The sequence below is a fragment of the Taudactylus pleione genome, unplaced genomic scaffold (assembly GCF_031769625.1).
Source record: "Taudactylus pleione unplaced genomic scaffold, aTauple2 ptg000183l, whole genome shotgun sequence".
NCBI classification, from domain to species: domain Eukaryota; kingdom Metazoa; phylum Chordata; class Amphibia; order Anura; family Myobatrachidae; genus Taudactylus; species Taudactylus pleione.
The window spans coordinates 10,221,490-10,241,868 of record NW_028284585.1 but is presented as its reverse complement, the minus strand read 5'-3'; the positions used below and the strand labels follow the sequence as shown (position 1 = coordinate 10,241,868).

Genomic DNA, 20,379 nt, shown 5'->3' with positions numbered 1-20,379 from the left:
CAAAGTCACCAAAGGCAGTCTTTTCAGTTGTCCAAAAAGAATGTCCTGCACTGCGCATGCCTCATATCCGTGCAACATACAGTCAGGTCCATAAATATTGGGACATTGACAGAATTTTCAGATTTTGGCCTCTATTCACCACCACAATGGTTTTGAAATGAAACAAACAAGATGTGATTTAACTGCAGACTTTCAGATTTAATTTGAGGGTAATTACATCCAAATCGGGTGAACGGTGTAGGAATTACAACAGTTTCAATATGTGCCTCCCACTTTTTAAGGGGCCAAAAGTAATGGGACTATCAACTCAAAAGCTATTTCATGGACAGGTGTAGGCTATTCCCTCGTTATTTCATTATCAATTAAGCAGGTAAAAGGTCTGGCGTTGATTCTAGGTGTGACATTTGCATTTGGAATCAGTTGCTGTCGACTCTCAATATGAGATCCAAAGAGCTGTCAGTATCAGTGAAGCAAGCCATCATTAGGCTGAAAAATCAAAACAAACCCATCAGAGAGATAGCAAAAACATTAGGTGTGGCCAAATCAACTGTTTGGAACATTCTTAAAAAGAAAGAACGCACTGGAGAGTTCAGCAACACCAAAAGACCCAGAAGACCATGGAAAACAACTGTGGTGGATGACAAAATAATTATTTCTCTGGTGAAGAAAAACTCATTCACGACAGTTGGCCAAATCAAGAACACTCTCCAGGAGGTAGATGCATATGTGTCAAAGTCAACAATGAAGAGAAGAGTTCATAAGAGTGAATATAGAGGGTTCACCACAAGATGCAAACCATTGGTGAGCCACAAAAACAGGAAGACCAGATTAGCGTTTGCCAAACAACATCTAAAAAAGCCATTACAGTTCTGGAACAACATCCTATGGACAGATGAGACAAAGATCAACTTGTACCAGAGTGATGGGAAGAGAAGAGAAGGAAAGGAAAGGAACTGCTCATGATCCAAAACATACCACCTCATCAGTGAAGCATGGTGGTGGTAGTGTCATGGCGTGGGCATGTATGGCTGCCAATGGAACTGGTTCCCTTGTATTTATTGATGATGTGACTGCTGACAAAAGCAGCAGAATGAATTCTGAAGTGTTTCGGGCAATATTATATGCTCATATTCAGTAAAATGCTTCAGAACTCATTGGACGGCGCTTCACAGTGCAGATGGACAATGACCCGAAGCATACTGCAAAAGCAACCAAAGAGTTTTTTAACGCTAAAAAGTGGAATGTTATGCAATGCCAAGTCAATCCCCTGACCTGAATCCGATTGAGCATGCATTTCACTTGATGAAGACAAAACTGAAGGGAAAATGCCCCAAGAACAAGCAGGAACTGAAGACATTTACAGTAGAGGCCTGGCAGAGCATCACCAGGGATGAAACCCAGTGTCTGGTGATGTCTATGCGTTCCAGACTTCAGGCTGTAATTGCCTGCAAAGGATTTGCAACAAAGTATTAAAAAGTGAATGTTAGATTTAGGATTGTTTAGTTTGTCCCATTACTTTTGGCCCCTCAAAAAGTGGGAGTCACATATAGAAACCGTTGTAATTCCTACACCGTTCACCTGATTTGGATGTAATTACCCTCAAATTAAATCTGAAAGTCTGCAGTTGAATTACATCTTGTTTGTTTCATTTCAAAGCCATTGTGGTGGTGAATAGAGGCCAAAATCTGAAAATTCTGTCAATGTCCCAATATTTATGGACCTGACTGTACATAGTGACATTATTTATATGTATACTACATATATAGCCCTTGCCAGTGCTTGTCTGTCTTAAACTCATATTGCTCCCTCCCCCACACACTTACGTCTCCCAGGTACAGTCACTACGGAGGAGCGTGTGGCAGGGAGCAATACGAGTTTAAGACAGACAAGTGCCAGGAAGGGCTATATATATATATATATACTGTATATACACATTTTTACAAAGCCAGGAAAGCCGTGTAATTACTTTAGCCACTTGCAGGGACTGATCTGTCCCTGCAGTTTTCGGCTGATATAAGGATTTTCCTCATATAATGCCACACTCAGATGGCGTTATATTAGGTAAAGCTTTAAGGATTTTTTTTACATTTTCCTGCTACCTGAATAGCATAAAAAAACCATTAAGCACTATAATGCGATGTTGTAGGAGTCGGGCATTAACGGGGAAGACAACTGTTATCTTCTCCATTAACCCATTTCTGCATAGCCGGGATATTTAAACATCACTCCAGACTGTTTGACTCTGGGCTCCAGCCGCTTTCGGCGTCCTTTAATTTAAACAGTGGATGCGCCAGATTCCATGCACATACTCAGCTACTTACTTGAGTCCGCCCACCTTTTTTTTTTCACTCTCCTTTGTTATTGCACTGCCTGATGGGGGATTGCTTGCGATCATTGTAGGGTAAGGGTTTGTTAAATACCAGCGATACTATTTGAATTACCACTTCCTGCGGTTAACAGTTTAGGGTCTAGTTTAACAATTAGACATAACCCCTTTAGCACTCACTAAAAGGGTTATATCCTCCTTTTAATAGTTAACAAACAGCAGTAAACTAAGATTATCGCTTTGTCACTGTATCACTTCCGTCACCTATAGATGGCGATATCGATCTGGTCCCCATTGCTAACAATAGGGAACCAGCAGCAGCCTTTCTGGCTTTGCCGAGTCCCCGCCGGATGAAAGTGTCAGTTGCATGCGCATGACACAACAGCAATCGGCTGCCAGCAACAGTGTGAAGGGGGGAGACGTTGGACCTTGCCAAAGGCATAAATTATGTTGAATACCAGAGGAATATTCGTTAGTATCACTGCAATACTAAATAAAAATATGCCGCTGGTATTAAGGATTGTTGATAAATGGGGCCTTAAGCAACACTTTACAGGGAAAGTTTATCACTCACATCAGTACTTGCCCCTGTGGAGCCATCTAAGTTCTCTACCACACAAACACTCAGAGTAACACTCAGATTTTGACCATTGTAATATTAAGCATTTAACACACATAAAGTAGCGTGTACATTGATATGTAATAGTAATGTAACAGTGAATACTGATGAGTAGGGAAGCAATGCATGTGTAACCTGTATCTCTGCATTTCCTGGCTCACTGCTCTTGCCAAAGCTGCCTTACTACTGTATAGTAATGAAGTAGAGTTTAGTAAAAATGTTTGTGGGTGGAGTTTGCTCCGCACTGTCCTCTGAGCCGCCAAGAATCAAGAGCCAGTACTGCCGAAGACGCTTCACAGCGCATCTTCTGACCCGGATAGCCAGCTTGTCTGCGCTTCTTCCTTTCTCCGTCCTACACAGGATAGGGCATGCACCTGAGAGTCTACTGTATGGAGACTGTATATTACATGAGAGAGCCTGCCTTTACCACTGTTTAACCACCGCTGACCACAGTATATACTCCACTGCCACCACTGTGTATATGTACATGTGTGTGCTTCACCACACAGCATACTGCCTGCATTACCCCACCTGTACCTGGCCGGATCTGTTGCCTTATACGCCTGCATTGTGTACCTATTGTACATACCAGCAATAACTGTTTTTCAATAGTATGAATACTGTCCTTATATTCCGTGCGGCACCCCTGCTTTGTGCATGAATCGCATCACCATACTATTGTATGGTGAGTGCAACTCATAAAGGGGTCTATTTATCAAGCAGTGAAAAGTGTGGAGAAGTGAACAAGTGGAGAAGTTGCCCATAGCAACCAATCGACTTTGAAGTAACACACACGCGCACGCACACGCAGAGCTGGCCCTAAGCAATTTGATGCCCTAGGCAAGATTTTTGTTAGTGCCCACTGGAGATAATCTCACCACCAAGCTTAGTGTTTATACACGGACACCAAAAATAACACATTGGTTTATTACTTATTTTTATTATTAAAGAAACACGACAGGCCAGTGGCGTAACTACCGTAGGTGCAGGGGATGCGGCCGTTATGGGACCCAGACCTCCCCCTGCACCCACGGTGCCAGGCCTCTGTCCTGAGTCTCCTCTGTCCACGAGCCCCCCCTTCACCGCACCCTCCTCACTCCCCTCTACGCCACTTACCTGCCCCGTAGTCCTTAATGAATCAGGCCCTGAGTTTGTACATTTTGTGTACACACACACGCACGTGTGTAACATTAGCAAGGGTCTAAGTCACTGTGTATGGGCAGCTTCAGCCTCTCAGCAGCCATCTACCTCAGTTGGATAAAAATACTGATATAGGTCATACTGTCAAAATCTCTCACTCTTGTCTAATAACTGAGTGTAAACCAACTAATCCATTTAACAACAATAATTAAATGTTCCCTAGAATACAATGGCACTACTGCCACACTGAATCCCTGGGGTATTCTGCTCGTTACGCCAAACAAGTTCTGGAATAAGAAGCAATTATGAAGCAGCATTACATTTCATTGTTTCAGTGTCTCAAGAGGCAGCTTCAGCTGAAGATGCAGCGTTGATACAGGTGACTATTTATCCCAATGAGGGATTAAACGTTCAAGATAAACCGTTACCTGTTCTGCCGAGGATATGTCTACTAATTACCACTGTAAGTGGGCATGTGGATAATTACAGGTTGCAGATTACATTCAACGGTCTAAACTGATATAGCTAAGTGAACCTTTAGGCAACTGACAATAATTATATATTTTTAAGGACAATAGAGATTTGTACAGATTCTATAAATACTACAAAATTGTGTGTGTATATGAAATAAAATTACATAAGCATTGAAATAAATGAACAGCCAATATTTTTCACTCTTTACACATCATAGCTTCAGGGAGTTTTTATTTTTTTAAAGGCAAAACAAGTTGGTTTTGCCTTTAATAAAAAAATGAATAAATCGCCAGTTTATAGCCTGCTGCAAAATCGTAGAAAAATCTTCACTGTCGCAAAATTGGAGCCGGTTATATTTGCCCCAGTAATACATTAGTTTTGTAGCACAGGGTGACTGACTGATAAGATCACATTTCTGAACCAACTATTGGGACATATTAAACTGTTTCCTTCCATGAGTATGACAGGCACATAGTGTGAGCAAAGCATTATCTACACCATTTTCGTAAATAAAAGCACTGTCTATAAGGCCAAATTATAATTTATAGGGTATGTTATTGGCTTGGTATCAATGTTATGGTATTACACATTAGTATAGAGCAGTGGTGGTGAACCTTTCTTCTGCTGAGGGCCATTTTAATATATATATATATCATTATTCGCGGGCCTGGTGCAGGCCAAGCCCCCTCCATGCAATGTCACATGGGGGCGGGGCCACATTCGCAGGTAATTACAGCAATTATCGGAGCATCCTCAGGATGCTCCGGGTAGCTGTAAGGGCAGTGATGTGACCGTCTGAAGCATCCTAAGGAAGCTCCAGGTGGCACTGCTGCATAGATTCTCGCTGCAGTGTGCCATTCTAGGCACCCTGCTAGCTAGATGAGGCTAGCAGAGAAAAGCTCCGAGGGCAAGACCAAATGATTCCAGGGGCATTTTACGGCCCCCAGACCTAAGGTTCCCCATCCCTGGTATAGAGTTTTACTGTAATATGAGAGGATAACATATACAAATAAGAGATGTGCTTGTTTTGGTTCAGATTCGGTTGTGGATTCCTTAAAAGTAGATAAAGAAAGAAATAGATAAAACAGCTAAAATCATGTCATTTGGATCTGTTTACATGCAATCCAAAACCTGAGTTCTGTTTTTAAGTCCAGGTTCCGAACTGACTACAGCCGACGTTCCCAAACTCAGTCCTCAAAGAACCCTAACAGTCCTGGTATAAGAAAGAATATCCATGTTTGATCAGAGGAAACTTAACTAATACCTCAGTCAATTTGATTTAACCACCTGTGCTCAACCATGGATACCTCTAAAACCTGAACTGTTGGGGTGCCTTGAGGACCGCGTTTGGCAGTGATGTGTGGTCAGGTGAGACAGAGCCTTTCCTGTCATACTTCAGTATACTCCAGACTTTTGACTATAAAAATAAGAAAAATTTAAAGAAAATATTATAAATATTGTCTTTAAAAATTATTAGAATAATACACAGTCAAAACTCTGGAGTAAAGAGTGTATGGCAGGTGAGGCACTGCCTCCCCTGTCTACCTTTTCCGCACATCACTGATCAAAACACACCAAATTTCCAGCACTATATACTGCTGCACCTTTGTACAGTATAATGCCCCATAAACCTCGGGTTCATATATGTATCTGCAAATCTGGCTCCGATACTAAAAAGTGCCTCCCCAGCCATTTACCTCACTGCACGTCACTGGCGTTAGGGAACCTGTGAATTACAGAACCGAATCGTGACTCAGAACCCCAAAGTGTTTCCGAACTGTGACTCGATTTGACTGGGAACCCCAAGTTCGGGTGTGTTCGTATTTCAGGAAAACTGAACCGCACATCTCTAATACAAATATCATGATTTATCACTTTTCCATTATAGAATTTCATGACATCTTACTAATCAACTTGGTTGATCATTAATTATTTAGTTGTATAAAGTAGTGAGTTGTAGTAATACATCATTACCAAGAGAGTTTGCATCCTCCTCCTCACATTATTGCTATAATTTCTCATTAATCTGTGAGCACTATGACAACATGACTGAAACTGCTACTATAGAAATAACGTAGAACTTTATGAAAACTATGGGGTCTGTTCAGTCCCGTTTATCTGAAAACAGTTTTCCACTGGTTTCGGCAATTCATACAGGGGGTTACCAGCGGCACCCCTGCTTTGTGTATGAATCGCATCATTATACTTTTGTATGGTGAGTGCAACTCATAAAGGGGTCTATTTATCAAGCAGTGAAAAGTGTGGAGAAGTGAACAAGTGGAGAAGTTGCCCATAGCAACAAATCAGCTTTGAAGTAGCATTTATCAAGTACAGTCTCTAAAATAATAGGTAGGAGCTGATTGCTTGCGATGGGCAACTTTTCCACTGGTCCATTTGTCCATGCTTTTCAGTGCTTGATAAATAGACCCCAAAAGAACAGAGAGTTTAGCTTTCCGTTCCTCTGCAGTGTACAGATTCGCCATCTCAGGATCTCACCCGGCACTGGCTCCGCCCCCTGTTACCCAGCATCCATTGCAGCATGTATGACGTAACCTGCTGCTCCCAGACGCATGTACAGTGGGAAGCAGGAATATCGGACTCCCGATATGACTGTCTTCTCACTGCTTCCTGGGACCACGGAGGGGCCAGATACCGCACGAAGACGCCAGACTGGTAAGTGTACATGAATGGCTACTAAACATTACTATATATCGCATTGATGTGATGCGATATATCGTGATATTTTTCAGTAGCCAGTTCGTGTTCTTTATGAATAGACCCTATAACTGTAACTCAAATAAACTAGTCACATTCATTTATAGATGTACTGTAGGGGATACTTTTCAGAGTCGGGAGCAAAAACAAAAAGGAACTAATTGGCACCTTATCAGCCATGTTGCACTGCGGATGGGGCAGATTTAAAATGTGTGAGAGATCTAGGGGCAGAATTACTAATTACATAGCAACCAAATAGATTCTGTATATCATTTTCTAAAATACAATAGAGAAATGATAGGCAGAATCTGATTGGTTGTTATGGGCAACACCGCTACTTGTCTTTTTTAGAAGCTGTAGCATACTTGCCGACTATCTGACTGCCCCTTCCTGGAGGGAGCAGCCAGATCGGCATGACTGGGGGGGGCCAGCCAGACGAGGGTAGGCAAGTATGACCTGTAGTAGGAGTTGGGAGGGGTGTGTCCTAGCTAATCTCTAATTTTAAGTGATTGCTGTCCAGTATTTATGGGCTACATGTGAAAGCAGCCAGTATTTCCCTGCATGCAAAATACATAAGTTTTATTATTAGCTTTGCTCCTACCTCTGAAGAGCCCCAAAGTTTGCAAAATGAAAAGTGAGCATCTGATAGGTTGCTGTGGGTTACAGCGCTTTTATTTTTTAACCGTTTTCATAAATGCCCCCAAGTGTATCCTCACCTTCATCCCTGCTTCATCTGATACACACTTTAGTGTCTGAAGATGGAAAGATCACACTTGTAGCATAGGGCAGAGTTAGACAAAGTACAGTGCTGAATACCTGGTACCACTGGAGTCCAAGACTAGGCAGTTAACAGCTGAGTGTCCGTGAACTGCTCGCACTTCACCAATGAGCTGTCCTGTCAGGAGATCCCACCTCTTCATTACCTACATCACAAACACATTATAAAAAGATTTTTTTTGTCAACTGAATTCTAATATGTAAAATTGGTTATGTACTTTATATGTCATGACACAAAAATAAATAAGTGAGAGGTGTGGAAGAATGTGTACAAATATTATTACTACCATTAACCATGGTACAGAAGACACTGTAGCTAAATATCTTGTACAAGAGAAGGAAGATTCTCTACAGAATGATAAGTCAGTGCCAATTGGTTTATCATGTAAAAAAAGAAAAGAAAATTCTGAGCATTTGTCTGTGGGAAAGGTGACAGCATTCAGGGCTCTATTCATCATTTTCATTTTAACATTTGAACTCGCAGCGAGTGCCAGAGCAATTCATCATTGTTCTGGCGCAGAGACAGCTAATCTGAAAATCAGCTGGCTCCCCAGAACTTTTCACTGCTCCTTACAGAGCCCCAGCGTCCGGCGGAAGAAGCCGAACAAGGGCAGAGGCATCTGAAAGGATCCCTCTTTGCGACCCAGGTACAATTACAGGTGAAAATTAAATTTTCACCTGCTTTTGTAGAAATTAAGTGACCATGACTAGAGCCCACAGTGAGAACAAGATGTTTGCTCCAGGAATTGGAACTTAGCAAAGTCGGTTGTGCATCTAGTTTTATATAGAGCAGTGGTTCTCAAACTCGGTCCTCAGGACCCCACACTGTTCACATTTTCCAGGTCACCTAGCAGGTGCACAGGTGTATTCATTATTCACTGACACAAATTAAAAGATCCACAGTTGGAGCTAATTATTTCCCTTGCTACTCTGTGAGGAGACCTGGTAAACATGCACCATTTGTGGTCCTGAGGACCGAGTTTGAGAACCTCTGATATAGAGAATAGAACAGGTTCTGCAATTGACACTGGTCACATTAAAACCAGGCCTGGCCCTCCAGATATTGACAACTCCCTTTTTTCCATTGCATCATGTTACTAGTAGATCCTGGGCCATTTACTTGTGTTTGCTCTCCAAGTGAGCTGCCAGCCCTGAACTTTACAACATCCACCCCTGAGTAGCGGGGTATATGTATCCACAAAGTATACAAGTATAGTGTGTGATAGGATCACTGGTAAAGTGGTCTGTGACAGGGACATTTATCCCAGATTCCTGTCTCATGTGTTTTAAATCCCAAGGAGAAAGTCTGCAGTGAAGCAGGCTTGAGTTTCGGCTTTTTGAAAAGCCGGTTTGGGACCTGGGGGTTGTGGGTGAGAGGAGAGGGAGGGCTCCACCCACGGCCACTCCAGGTTTTGGTTCTCGCAGCCTGGTAACAGGTTGTTAGGGTTTCCACCTGAGAGTGGCCACTATAAGCCTAGTGTGTTGAGGGCTGATTGTCTCACCTGGGAGAGCAGGCAGGGAGTTTGCTCAGAGACACTTGGAAACCTAACTGTGAGTGTTGTGCTGTGCTGTTGTTGCTGGCGAGGGCATTAGGCCCTGCCAGGTTCTGGTAGTGAGGGAACTACCTGTGAAGTTAGTACCCCGACAGGGCTAGGATTTATATTTATGTTTTCTTTATATTTCTGTCATTGTACAATAAGGACTGGCGCCGACCAGCTTGTACTTGCATCCAGACTGGTGTGCTGCTTCCCTGCTGCTGTGTGTGTGTGTAAGGAAGGAGTCCTCTACCCTGGAGAGGGACCCCCCTAACCTAACTGTGTCACAAGTGATACATTCAAATAGTGCAGCAGGGTTTCCCAAACTCAGTCTTCAAGGCCACGGGCGCCAAGAGAGAGGGAGCAGGTACTAATTGCCTGGGCTTGTTGGAGGGGTCCGGTGGGGTCCTGGGTCCAACGCCACCCCCCCTCCCTCTTACCTGTCAGCTACCCAGCACACAGCAGCATGAGAGACTGCGCTGCAGTAGTCTCCTCTCCTCTGCCTATGGGGGGGTGAGTGATCACACTGATCACGCCCCCCCTGGATTTGCGCCAGGCTGAGGGTCTCACAGCGCCCCCCCTCCCCAGCGCACAGCGCCATTTTGCGGTGCTGCAAATAGGTTTTTTCCTTTTTTTCTAAGTGGGCATGGCCATGCCTCCCACAATTAGGCCATGCCCCGGGCCTGCTTTCTATGGCCCTGCACAAGGCACCCTATTGTCGGCCATACACGGTGCGATCAGTCCAGATTTTAAAGATATCCATGCTTGTGCACAAATGGTATAGTCAAGCTGACTGAGGTTCTAATTAAGTCACCTGTGCTTAATCATGGATATCCTTAAAACATGGACCATCGGGTGCCTTTAGGACAGAGTTTGGGAACCACTGATATAGTGTAACAAAAGTCGCCAAATGTTAGTAATTCATCTCTAATCAACTTTTATGGTGCATACACACAGTCAGATTTTTCCTTCAGATATGAACGATAACGATTTAAAAAGTCGTTCATATCTGAAGGAAAATCTGACATACCTGAACGATGGACGATGAACGATGCGCATTCCCGTTTGTCAGATAACGATATCTGACATCTGATGTGTTTGCAGTCAGACTTGGACGATTCCATTCATTTTAATGCAGTCAAAAATCGTTCAAATCGTTCAAAACTTTGGTAAAATCGTTCAATCGTTCATCTGACAAATCTGACCGTGTGTATGCTCCATTACATAGATATAGTTAGTAGACAGACATATTAAAATCACTTGTGTTTGTGTTGCATATACAAATGTGTTTTAACACGTTACAAAGTTAATGACAAATCGGCACTAAGAGGCGCCATGCAGTACACCCTTCAACTGCTGGGAGGCCAGTGAAACCACATACAATGGACACAATATGTGACTAAGGCCCGTATTCAATTTGGAGTGAAAAGCCATTTTCACGTGTTTTTGGCGAAAACTTTTACTGATTACGTCATTTTCGCCTGTTTGGATTTTACTCCGTATTCAATTTGAAAGACTCAATGTAACGAGCGAAAAAGTTTCGCCTATGAATAGCAGGCGGAAAAAAGTGCAGAATTGGAGTTTTGGGGTGCAACATTGCTGGAACCCCCGTGCAGCCTTCAGACAGTCCCCCAAAGGTAAACTGTGTCAATAAATGATTAGAAAACACTTAAGGACACCCCAAAAAAAATCACTTTGAATTCGGGGGCGAAAAAAAAAATGTTGGGGGAACTTGACTCTGGGGGGGTCCCCAAGTATGCCCCAAGTGTTTTTTTCATTGCAGGTGCTGGCGGCAGGTGGATTTTTCCAACTTCACTTTAGCAACTTTAAAATATGCTGACCCCCATTTTCAAGTACCCCAAATTTGCTGGGATAAGTGATTTTCTGCAAAAAATACTCCTGAATACTATTCTGCACCACTTATACAAAAACGCTATTTAGCAGCTATTGAGCCCGTTTAAAAAACACCAAATACCTTCAGCAAGCCAAATCGGGGGTACTATAGATGATCATGTCAGAGCATCTTTTGGGGGGTGTCAGGCTGATTTCCCCAAATCTGACAGGACTTTCCGCCTGTTTAAGTTTCGCCGGGTCCCGTTTTTGTGTCCTTTGAAATTGAATACGACGAAAAGTGTGCGCGCGCGGAAAGTGTTTTCTCCAAAAACATGCTATTTAGGTGGAAAGTCCGGCAGGCGAAAAGTCCGGGACTTTTCGCCTCAAATTGAATGCGGGCCTAAAGCACATAACTACCATGGGTGCACGGGGTGCGGTTGCTATGGAGCCTTCAGGAGCCTTCCACACTGAGGGGTCTATTTACTAAGCTGTGTTAGGAGATAAAGTGAGTGGTGATAAGGTACCAGTCAATCAGCTCCTAACTGCCATGTAACTGGCTGTGTTTGAAAAATGGCAGTTAGGAGCTGATTGGCTGGTACCTTATCACCGCTCACTTTATCTCCTAACACAGCTTAGTAAATAGACTCATTAACCACTGGCACTTTATCAAATCCCTCTATTATAGGAAGAGAGCATCCACCTTCTGTTTCACCATCTCCACAGTTAGCAGTGGTAGCCCATTAGGCTCCACTATTACTGCAACTAACAGGAACTCTGCCTTCATGTCTTATACCATTTATACCCCTTTTACCTCTCCTAGGGGTAAATCTACTAAAGGTTTATTTTAATTGATTAAAAAATTATTAATATTGATGTTGTGTTTCAGGGGCTAAATCACATATTTACTAACGCTTAAAAATACATATAAAAAAATGTGTTAGTAAATGTGTGATTTAGCCCCTGAAACACATCGATGATTGATTTATATTGTTTTTTTTAATGGATTAAAATCGAGTTTTAGTAAATTTACTTCCTAGGATCTTGACCCCCTACTATCTTTTCCTTTCACTCATGTGATCCTTTCCTCTCTGAGCTCTCCTAGCTCTGCCAGGCCTCTGGGACACTTTCCCTGGACCCTGGTACCCTCTCCCCTGTTTAAAATAAAGAAAATATAAACAATAAATGATACAGTATTTTCTATGTATTTTAGAAAACAAACACTGAAAACCAGAAAACAAATATAATAGATTACTCTGAGTAACAAATAGATTACTAAGGTTTGAATGTAAAAACAGAAGAGAATGTAAAAAAAATAATGAAGGTAAATGTTTGCCATAAGTTGCAATGCAGATAATTAATGCCCTAGGACCAGCTCAGGAGTGATACTTACAGAGCCCTCTGAGCAGCTAATGATCTGTTCATGGAGCTGGTTATAAAGACAGCTGGTGACAGGCTCATTGTGCGAGACAGATGGGAGTCCATGTTTTGTGGAACTGTAACAGCAATACAATACAAAAATCAGACAGATTATGGAATAATCTTACAGTAGCTTATATGAGTTTGTGTCACACATTTAGGGGCATATTCAATTAGCCGCGATAAGCCGGCAGCTTTACGCATGCCGGACTTGTCGCAGTCATCTCTGGTTTTACCAGCGGAAAAATTTTGCGTGAGTCACCGCTTATCTCCTTATTCAATTCCAAAGGACGCAAAAACGGGACCCGGCAAAACTCAAACAGGTGAAAAGTGTTGTCAGTTTTGAGGAAATCAGCCTGACACCCTCCATAAGTCGCACTAACATTGGGGATCACTATAGATACCCCTGAATAGCCATACTGAAGATATTTGGGGTACTTAATTGCTCTCAATTGAGAAAATAAGTAGTCCCAGCAAATTTGGGGTACATGAAAATGGGTGGTAGCATATTTTAAAGTTGCTAATGTGAAGTTTTAAAAAAACTTAAAAATTCCACCTTCCGCAACCACCCCTGCAAACTTAAAAACACCTGGGGCATACTTGGGGACTCCCCTGGAGTCTATTTCGCTAGTTTTTAAGTTTGTCCCCCAACTTTGTACTTCCTCGCTCCCTTTTTCAAAGTCATTTTTTGGGGTGTTCTTAAGTTTTAAAAAAAATTGACACAGTTTACCTTTGGGGTGCTGTGCCAAGGCTGCAGGGGAGTTCCCGCAGGTTTGTACCCCTAAACTGCACTTTATTACGCCTTCTTTCATAGGCGAATCTTTTACGCCTATTCCAATGCATTGACTTTCCGCACCGGCGAAAAGTCTTTGGAATTGAATACGGGGATAATTTTTCGCCTGGCGAAATGACGTCACCGGCGAAAACTTTTCACCGAAAACGGCTTATTGTGGCTAATTGAATATGCCCCTTAGTGATTGTAATGGTTGTATAGTAAACTTTCCATGGGGTGAATAACACTATCAGTAGAAAATAGAATAGTTTCTCTCACCCTAAAACTGCTTTAGCATTTGAGCTTTTTGCTCATTTTCAGGTGTCCTTTCTACATTAATGTGTAAGAGCTAATTACATTTTACTGCAGTGGAAAGTCAGAGTAAGATCTCACAATGTAATTTCCATTGATACTTCAAGGTACTGTAAGTATCTAGCATTAGACTTTACTGAAAGCAACAACAGACGAATAACAATGATTCAATTTCTGTCATCCGTGTATCTCATAGTAGTGAATACATACTGTTCTTGCAGCTGCAGTACAGCGAGGGAGTCTGTTGCTATGTAGAGAGCTCGGAGATGGGGTGAAAAGTAGCATGCTGCAATATCTCCTTTGATCTGACTAGCTTTGGATATTACACTGATCAGACAGTTGTGATTTTCGATGTCCCATATCTGTTAATGATAGTGATATAAAGAGGTTAGATGCGTTAGTATTACAGTGTAATTAAGCCAATATGCTTAGGCACACACTGTACAAAGATGATTTACATATTTAAAATAGCCACGAAGGGGCCTGTGTATTAATAACCGCAGAACTGCTGCGATTATTAAGGTTTCATATTGCGGATGATATTTTAATATTTAATAAAAATATCTCCATTATGTACAAAAGGGGAACTCTTAGGGATAGTGGTTGTGGTACCCGCTGCCCCTGCGAGTCATATCCCCGGCATATTGTTAAGGTCTCACGTTTGTGAAAGACTTTTCATGTGGAAGCTGACACTGCGCATGTGCACAGTGTCAGCTTCTGGAGTCGGCTGGGGGTTGAGTGGGAGAGATCGAAAGATCTCTCTCCTGTGAGTAAGCCTCTCCTGTGAGTAAGCCTCTCCTGTGAGTAAGCCTCCATAGGCTTAAACAGTTTTTACCATCTGAAGACGCTTTTTGCAGTTTGGTACACAGGGCTGAGATCGTGGGATTGCAATCGGGAAACCAGCTGCCTTAATACCGACAGCCGGCTTCCCGACTGTCATATCCCGGCGAGGGTGAAATGCCGGGCGTCTAGATGCAGACGCCTGACATTTTCCCGACGCTGGGAGGCAGGCGCCTGGCATCCCGATCGAAGGGATGCCGGGCGTCGCGAGAGGACAGCCACGGGGGGGAGGGTTAGGTTTAGGGCACCCGGGGGGGACTTGGGGTTAGGCACCCCCCCGGGAGGGTTAGGGTTAGGCTAGGGGGAGGGAAGGTTAGGGTTAGGCACCCCCGGGGGGGACTTGGGGTTAGGCACCCCCCCGGGGGACTTAGGTTTAGGCAGCGGGGAAGGGGGGGGTTAGGGTTAGGCACTTAGAGGGGGGATTAGGGTTAGGCACCTGGGGGGGAGGTTAGGGTTAGGCACCACAAAGGGGGGTTAGGTTAGTTTATACTTACCTTAGGGACGATCGGGAATTCCAGCGCTGTCGGGCTTCCGCTGCCGGGAATTCTGCATCTGTCGGCCTGCCGATGCCCGGAATCGAACCGCCGGCCAGGCGGCCGGTGGTATTTCATACCGATTCTGAGATCGTAGTCCCCATTGATAATAATGGGGAGTGTGATTTTCAGTGCTAATTGGCCCTCTGCCTGAGATGTCTTTGAAATCTCCTGCATTGTGCAATTACCACATACTATGGCTATATTGCATAAACTTATGCAGAAACTGCAGAATCTACATACGTTTATGAAAAAAAAAGCTTGATACATAGGCCCCTAAACCCAATATACATTCATCCAATTTGAAAAAAGCATCTTGTTATTCACAAACTAATTGATCCAAAGAAGAAAAGGCATTTTGTAACATTGATAAATATAAGTTCACATGCCTTGACTTGCAAGCCAATGAAAACTGCTATTAGTGTCACTGTGAGTATATAAAACATTCTTTATTAATAAATCGATCATTGTAGAAAAGTAAAATGGTCCAAGGGGCTGATTCAGCATTACCACTCAGCCGCCAGAGTCCCACGCCGGCGCTGGTATCAGTGCTGTCAAAATCGCCTGGAAAATGGTCGCCAAAGCCATTTTCCCGCCATTTTGCGAATGCGCAGTAGGGAAAACACCGGGAAAATGGCCGCGGTGCAATTTTCCTGTTAACCAGCGCATGCACTGTAGACTCTGGGCACACTTTAGTGCCCAGAGTCTATCGGTGCGGTGCTGCGCTCAGTGCGCAGCTGGCTGCCAGAGAGAGAGGGGGGCCCGGACAGTGACTGCACACGGGCCCCCTCCTCTTTTAAAAGCCTCCGGTGTGCTAATGCCTGCTTCAAGTGGCTGAGGAACAGAATGCTATGCTAGCATTTATTTAATGCTGAATCGTTGTGATGGTGATGCACAATTAACACCGCAGTGCACTTTTAATTCAAATAAAATGAATTTTCAAAGTGTGCCAAAGGAAAACTGAAACCTGTTACCATCACAGTGCAGTCTGTGGATACGGAGTAAATCTTGGAGTTCTCATCTGCAATCTGCAAATAGGTAATTGGTGAGGAGTGTCCACGCAGTAATCCAGTAGGCCAACTAGAGCGTATGGTACAAACATAAAAGAAAAATGTCTGAACTGGATAAATATACACAACCCAAAAAGAGAGTGAGTTGCTCACAATTCATTTTATAGCCAGCAAATAGTGCAAATTCATTACACATGAAAAGAAAAATTCAAAGCATTTATATGCGTAGATTAGCTTACTACATTTGGAGGAGAAGGATACTTATCGCCCACCCTTGCCACCAATACCGGTGAACAATGCTATATTGTTTTGCCTGGGATGGGACTCAGTACTCAGTACTTCTGTGATACAGTACCTCAAGCCTTTACACTATTGTAGAAAATTATGGGGTACGGAGGTCCCTCTCATTGTTTTGCTGTTCTGTATCATCTTCCCCACACTTATGAGCTGAGCTGTAATGAGGTCCCAGCATCCTCTAGAACTATATAATGTCTGTTAATGCACTAAAGACCACTGAAGGGTAGAAATATTTTTTACTAGCAAAAAGGTCATAATTTGATAACCTGCACTTAAGGGTCCTATACATGGTGTGATACGCACCTTGCGAAGCGACGGCCGACATATTGAGCAGTCCCCACACACGGAGCGATCCGGTGGCTGACCGCCCGACATGCCGGCACCCCCTCCCCCACCCGCATAGCACTGCATGGGATCGTTCATTGATCCTCCAGATCAATTGAACATGCAGAAAGATCTGGAGGAGCATTGGACAACCCCACGGGAGCGCACAGCGGGCGATTGTGATCGTGTGCCCAGCGGAGATATTGTTCAAAACCGTCGGATCGCCCGCTATATCTCTGCGTGTGTGGGGGCCTTAAAAGAGGACTGGAAAGCAAGTCTGAGTTTTAGAGCCATATGGTGTGACTTAGATGCTTCTAAACGGGTAGCAATTCCCTAATTTCATACTTTTTCCTGAAATTTTGCATCTTTACATCATCGCTACACAAATATTTGCAGGGGAGCCGAGAAGGGGGTGGGTGCGGGTACTACTTGCCCAGGCCCAGGCCGGTTGGAGGGCCCAGGTCAATGACCATCCCCACTTGAAAAATTCTCCTCTCTGCCCACTAGCGCTGTGGCTGTATAGCGGTGCAATGAGAGAGAGGAGACTTCTGCAGCTGAGCAGAAGCAGTGTCCTCTCTATCACTGCTCTATGTGCCTACTATAAAGAAGCAGCCTCAGCAGTAGTGGGCAAGCAGAAGGATCGTTACAGGTGGACCGCTGGACTGCACCTCCCCCATGGAGCCGCCTCTATGCTGAGCATGCTACACTGTTCATACTATATGGTTACAAGTTTTTGGGAAGGGGGGTGTGGCCATGACTCCTGGGTTTGGCAAAGCCCCCTCCCCAGTACCAGGGCCCGTCAGAGCTCTCAATGGCCCTGCATATCCACTTACAGTACTAGCTATTTAGGATTAGTATTTTTAGCATAAAGAAACAGATTAAGCTTAATGAGGCATGGGGCGGGTCACTCATATCAGACCTCTCAGAGTCTTTTTATCCAGATTAGTTAACGAGTCACACGCAGAAGCTACAGGTCAGTGTCAGTATTCAGGGTACCCCTACGTTGTATTTTTGTCACATTAGTAATGAGAATAAGATGCACATTTTGGGAAAAATACACTGTTGCAATCAGGGCCGGCTCCAGGGGTCGGAGCACCCTGTGCCGGCCCCCTCCAGAGCTCCAACCGAAAATGGGGGCGTGGCCTAATTACCATAGGCAACGCCCCCTACGTGACTTTCTTATGAGGCGTGTCCGCCTCCAAATAACGTCAGGCAGGGAGGAGCCTCACTAGCTGGGCTTCCCCCAGCCCTCTCCTGTCACTGAATGGATGCCGTGCTCATGCGCGTAGCATCCATTCAGAGTCTCCGGGTTCCGGCACAGCTGCGGCGGTGGGGGTCCCCAACCTCCCTATTTAACCACCCGCGGGCCACTTCGGCTGAAATCGGGATGTTGGGGAGGAGTGCGCCCTCTATGGGTGGCATCCCTGTGCGACCGCTCAGGTCGAACACCCCTAGAGCCGGCCCTGGTTGCAATGCATGGCGCGGCTAAGTCGAAAGTCTGTAGCATGCCAAACAGAGTTATTTAGCAAGATTTGAGGATAGGAGTATCTATTTATTGCTTATTATTCAGTAGAAAAAAACTTTTATTGCATTTCATTCAAATAAAGTTTTCCTGTAATGTCTGCTAGCAACATATTAAAATCAATAGACAACCATAGAGTAATAGAATATTTAGGGGTACATTTCCTCAAGTGAGAGTTTTCAGAAGTGGAGATGTTGCCCATAGCAACCAATCAGATTCTAGTTAACATTTAACTAGCACCAGCTAGCTGTTGTAGAACTACACATCCCAGCATACCTTGCCACAGGTTTGCTATTTGGCCTTGTTAAAACTGTTGCAAGGCATGTTGGGGTGTGTAGTTCAACAACAGCTGGAGGCACGCTTATTGCCCACCCCTCTTCTAGAAGATAATAGCTAGAATCTGATTGGTTGCTATGGGCAACATCTCTACTTCTAAAAACTCTCTTTTTAGTAAGTATACCCCTTAGTGTTCTAAAAACAAGGCACTCCGGACGCTACTTGATATTCTGTTTCTAAGTTAGGGCCCAATTCAGACCTGCCCGCTAGATGTGTTCGCACGCAGCCAAAGTATGCAAATCCCACGATCAAATGCCCCCTATGTCTTGGCGTGCAATTGCGGTGTGTATTTAGACGCCCACCAGCCTGTCTTAAGACGTCCACATTCTCACGTCATATCCAGAAAGTGTATGCAACAATCGTTAACATCGAGTAACATCGGACCCATATGCAGCACTTGCAGCTGACCATATCCTACCGCAAGCACTGCGAGTGCTTCAGCGTGTAATTCAACTATGTGACGTGTACTATGCTACTCTGGGTATGCCAGAACATAATGTAATAAAAATAGATGTACAGTTTACAGTTTTTTTATGTGAGTAAATCAATATAAGATATGATCAAAATTTTGTACTGGTGTGTACAGTATACTTTCTTTTTAATTTGTTCTCTGATTTCCTTGTCCAGTTTATAGATCTGACAGAGAATGTCCTCTATGCTAATTGCTTGTCTTGGCTTCTGAGCTAAGCTTTGGGCAGCGATATGGTCTCTCCCAAATTGGCTTTGTGCATTCTTCTCTCCAGTGAATTATGGGCCTGATTCAGCAAGGAACGCAGTTGCTAATACGCACGCAACCGGCTGATTGTTGCGTACTGCGCATGCATATGCATCACAGTGTGAGTGCACGAACTAGCCATTGCGATCGGTACTATGATCGTAGTGACTACGCAGACCCATTGCAGACAGGATTGACAGGAAGTGCTGTTTGTGGGTGGTTATGGGGGAGTGGTCGGGCGAGGCGTGCCAGTGCGTTTTAACGCCGTTACAGAGGCATGTATAAATTATCCACTGCAATGCCCTACGCAGCCTGAGGCCTGATAGTGTGTGTGGAAGTTAGCAATTTCTGAATAAGGTCAGAGCTTGTGTATGTGAGGCTGCGGTGATGCTCGATTGTACCGATGTTTTCACATTCTTGCTAAACATTACGGATGTGTGAAAGGTAAAGTGGGGGCGTCCTTATGTGGTGCAGCGGCGGCATTGCGGTCGCAATGGATTAGCATACTATCGCAGTTGAACAGCGTGCGTAATCGCCATTGCATTCGCAGTTGCGTTCCGTAGTGATTAAGGCCCTATATACAGTAGTGGACACTTTACCATGCTTCTACCCACTAACATATGAGATATTATGGGGGAGATGTATCAAACCTTCTGAAGAGTATAGGTGGAGAAATTGCCTCTAGCAACCTATTAGATTCTATCATTTCACAGAATGTGCTAGATAAATGATATCTAGAATCTGATTGGTTATATGGGCAACTTCTACAATTGTCCTCTTTAGAAAGTTTCAGACATCTCCCCCCTATATTCATCTTGTGAAAATCTAACTGAATGCATAGAACATCCTTTCTACCCAGACACATATGGATTCCACATACCCA

General features: G+C 43.9%; 1 protein-coding gene across 1 annotated transcript in view; it reads right to left on the bottom strand.

The window, feature by feature from the left end:
- LOC148519779 (cilia- and flagella-associated protein 337-like) overlaps positions 1–20,379 on the bottom strand; it is a 99,046-nt gene that overhangs the window by 52,626 nt on the left and 26,041 nt on the right. Inside the window, exons 10-13 of the mRNA XM_088476131.1 lie at positions 16,267–16,372; positions 14,130–14,281; positions 12,810–12,912; positions 8,091–8,197 (exon numbers count right to left, since the gene is read on the bottom strand). Of these exons, the coding sequence (XP_088332257.1) occupies positions 8,091–8,197; positions 12,810–12,912; positions 14,130–14,281; positions 16,267–16,372 (468 nt within the window). The remainder of the gene's footprint in view (positions 1–8,090; positions 8,198–12,809; positions 12,913–14,129; positions 14,282–16,266; positions 16,373–20,379) is intronic.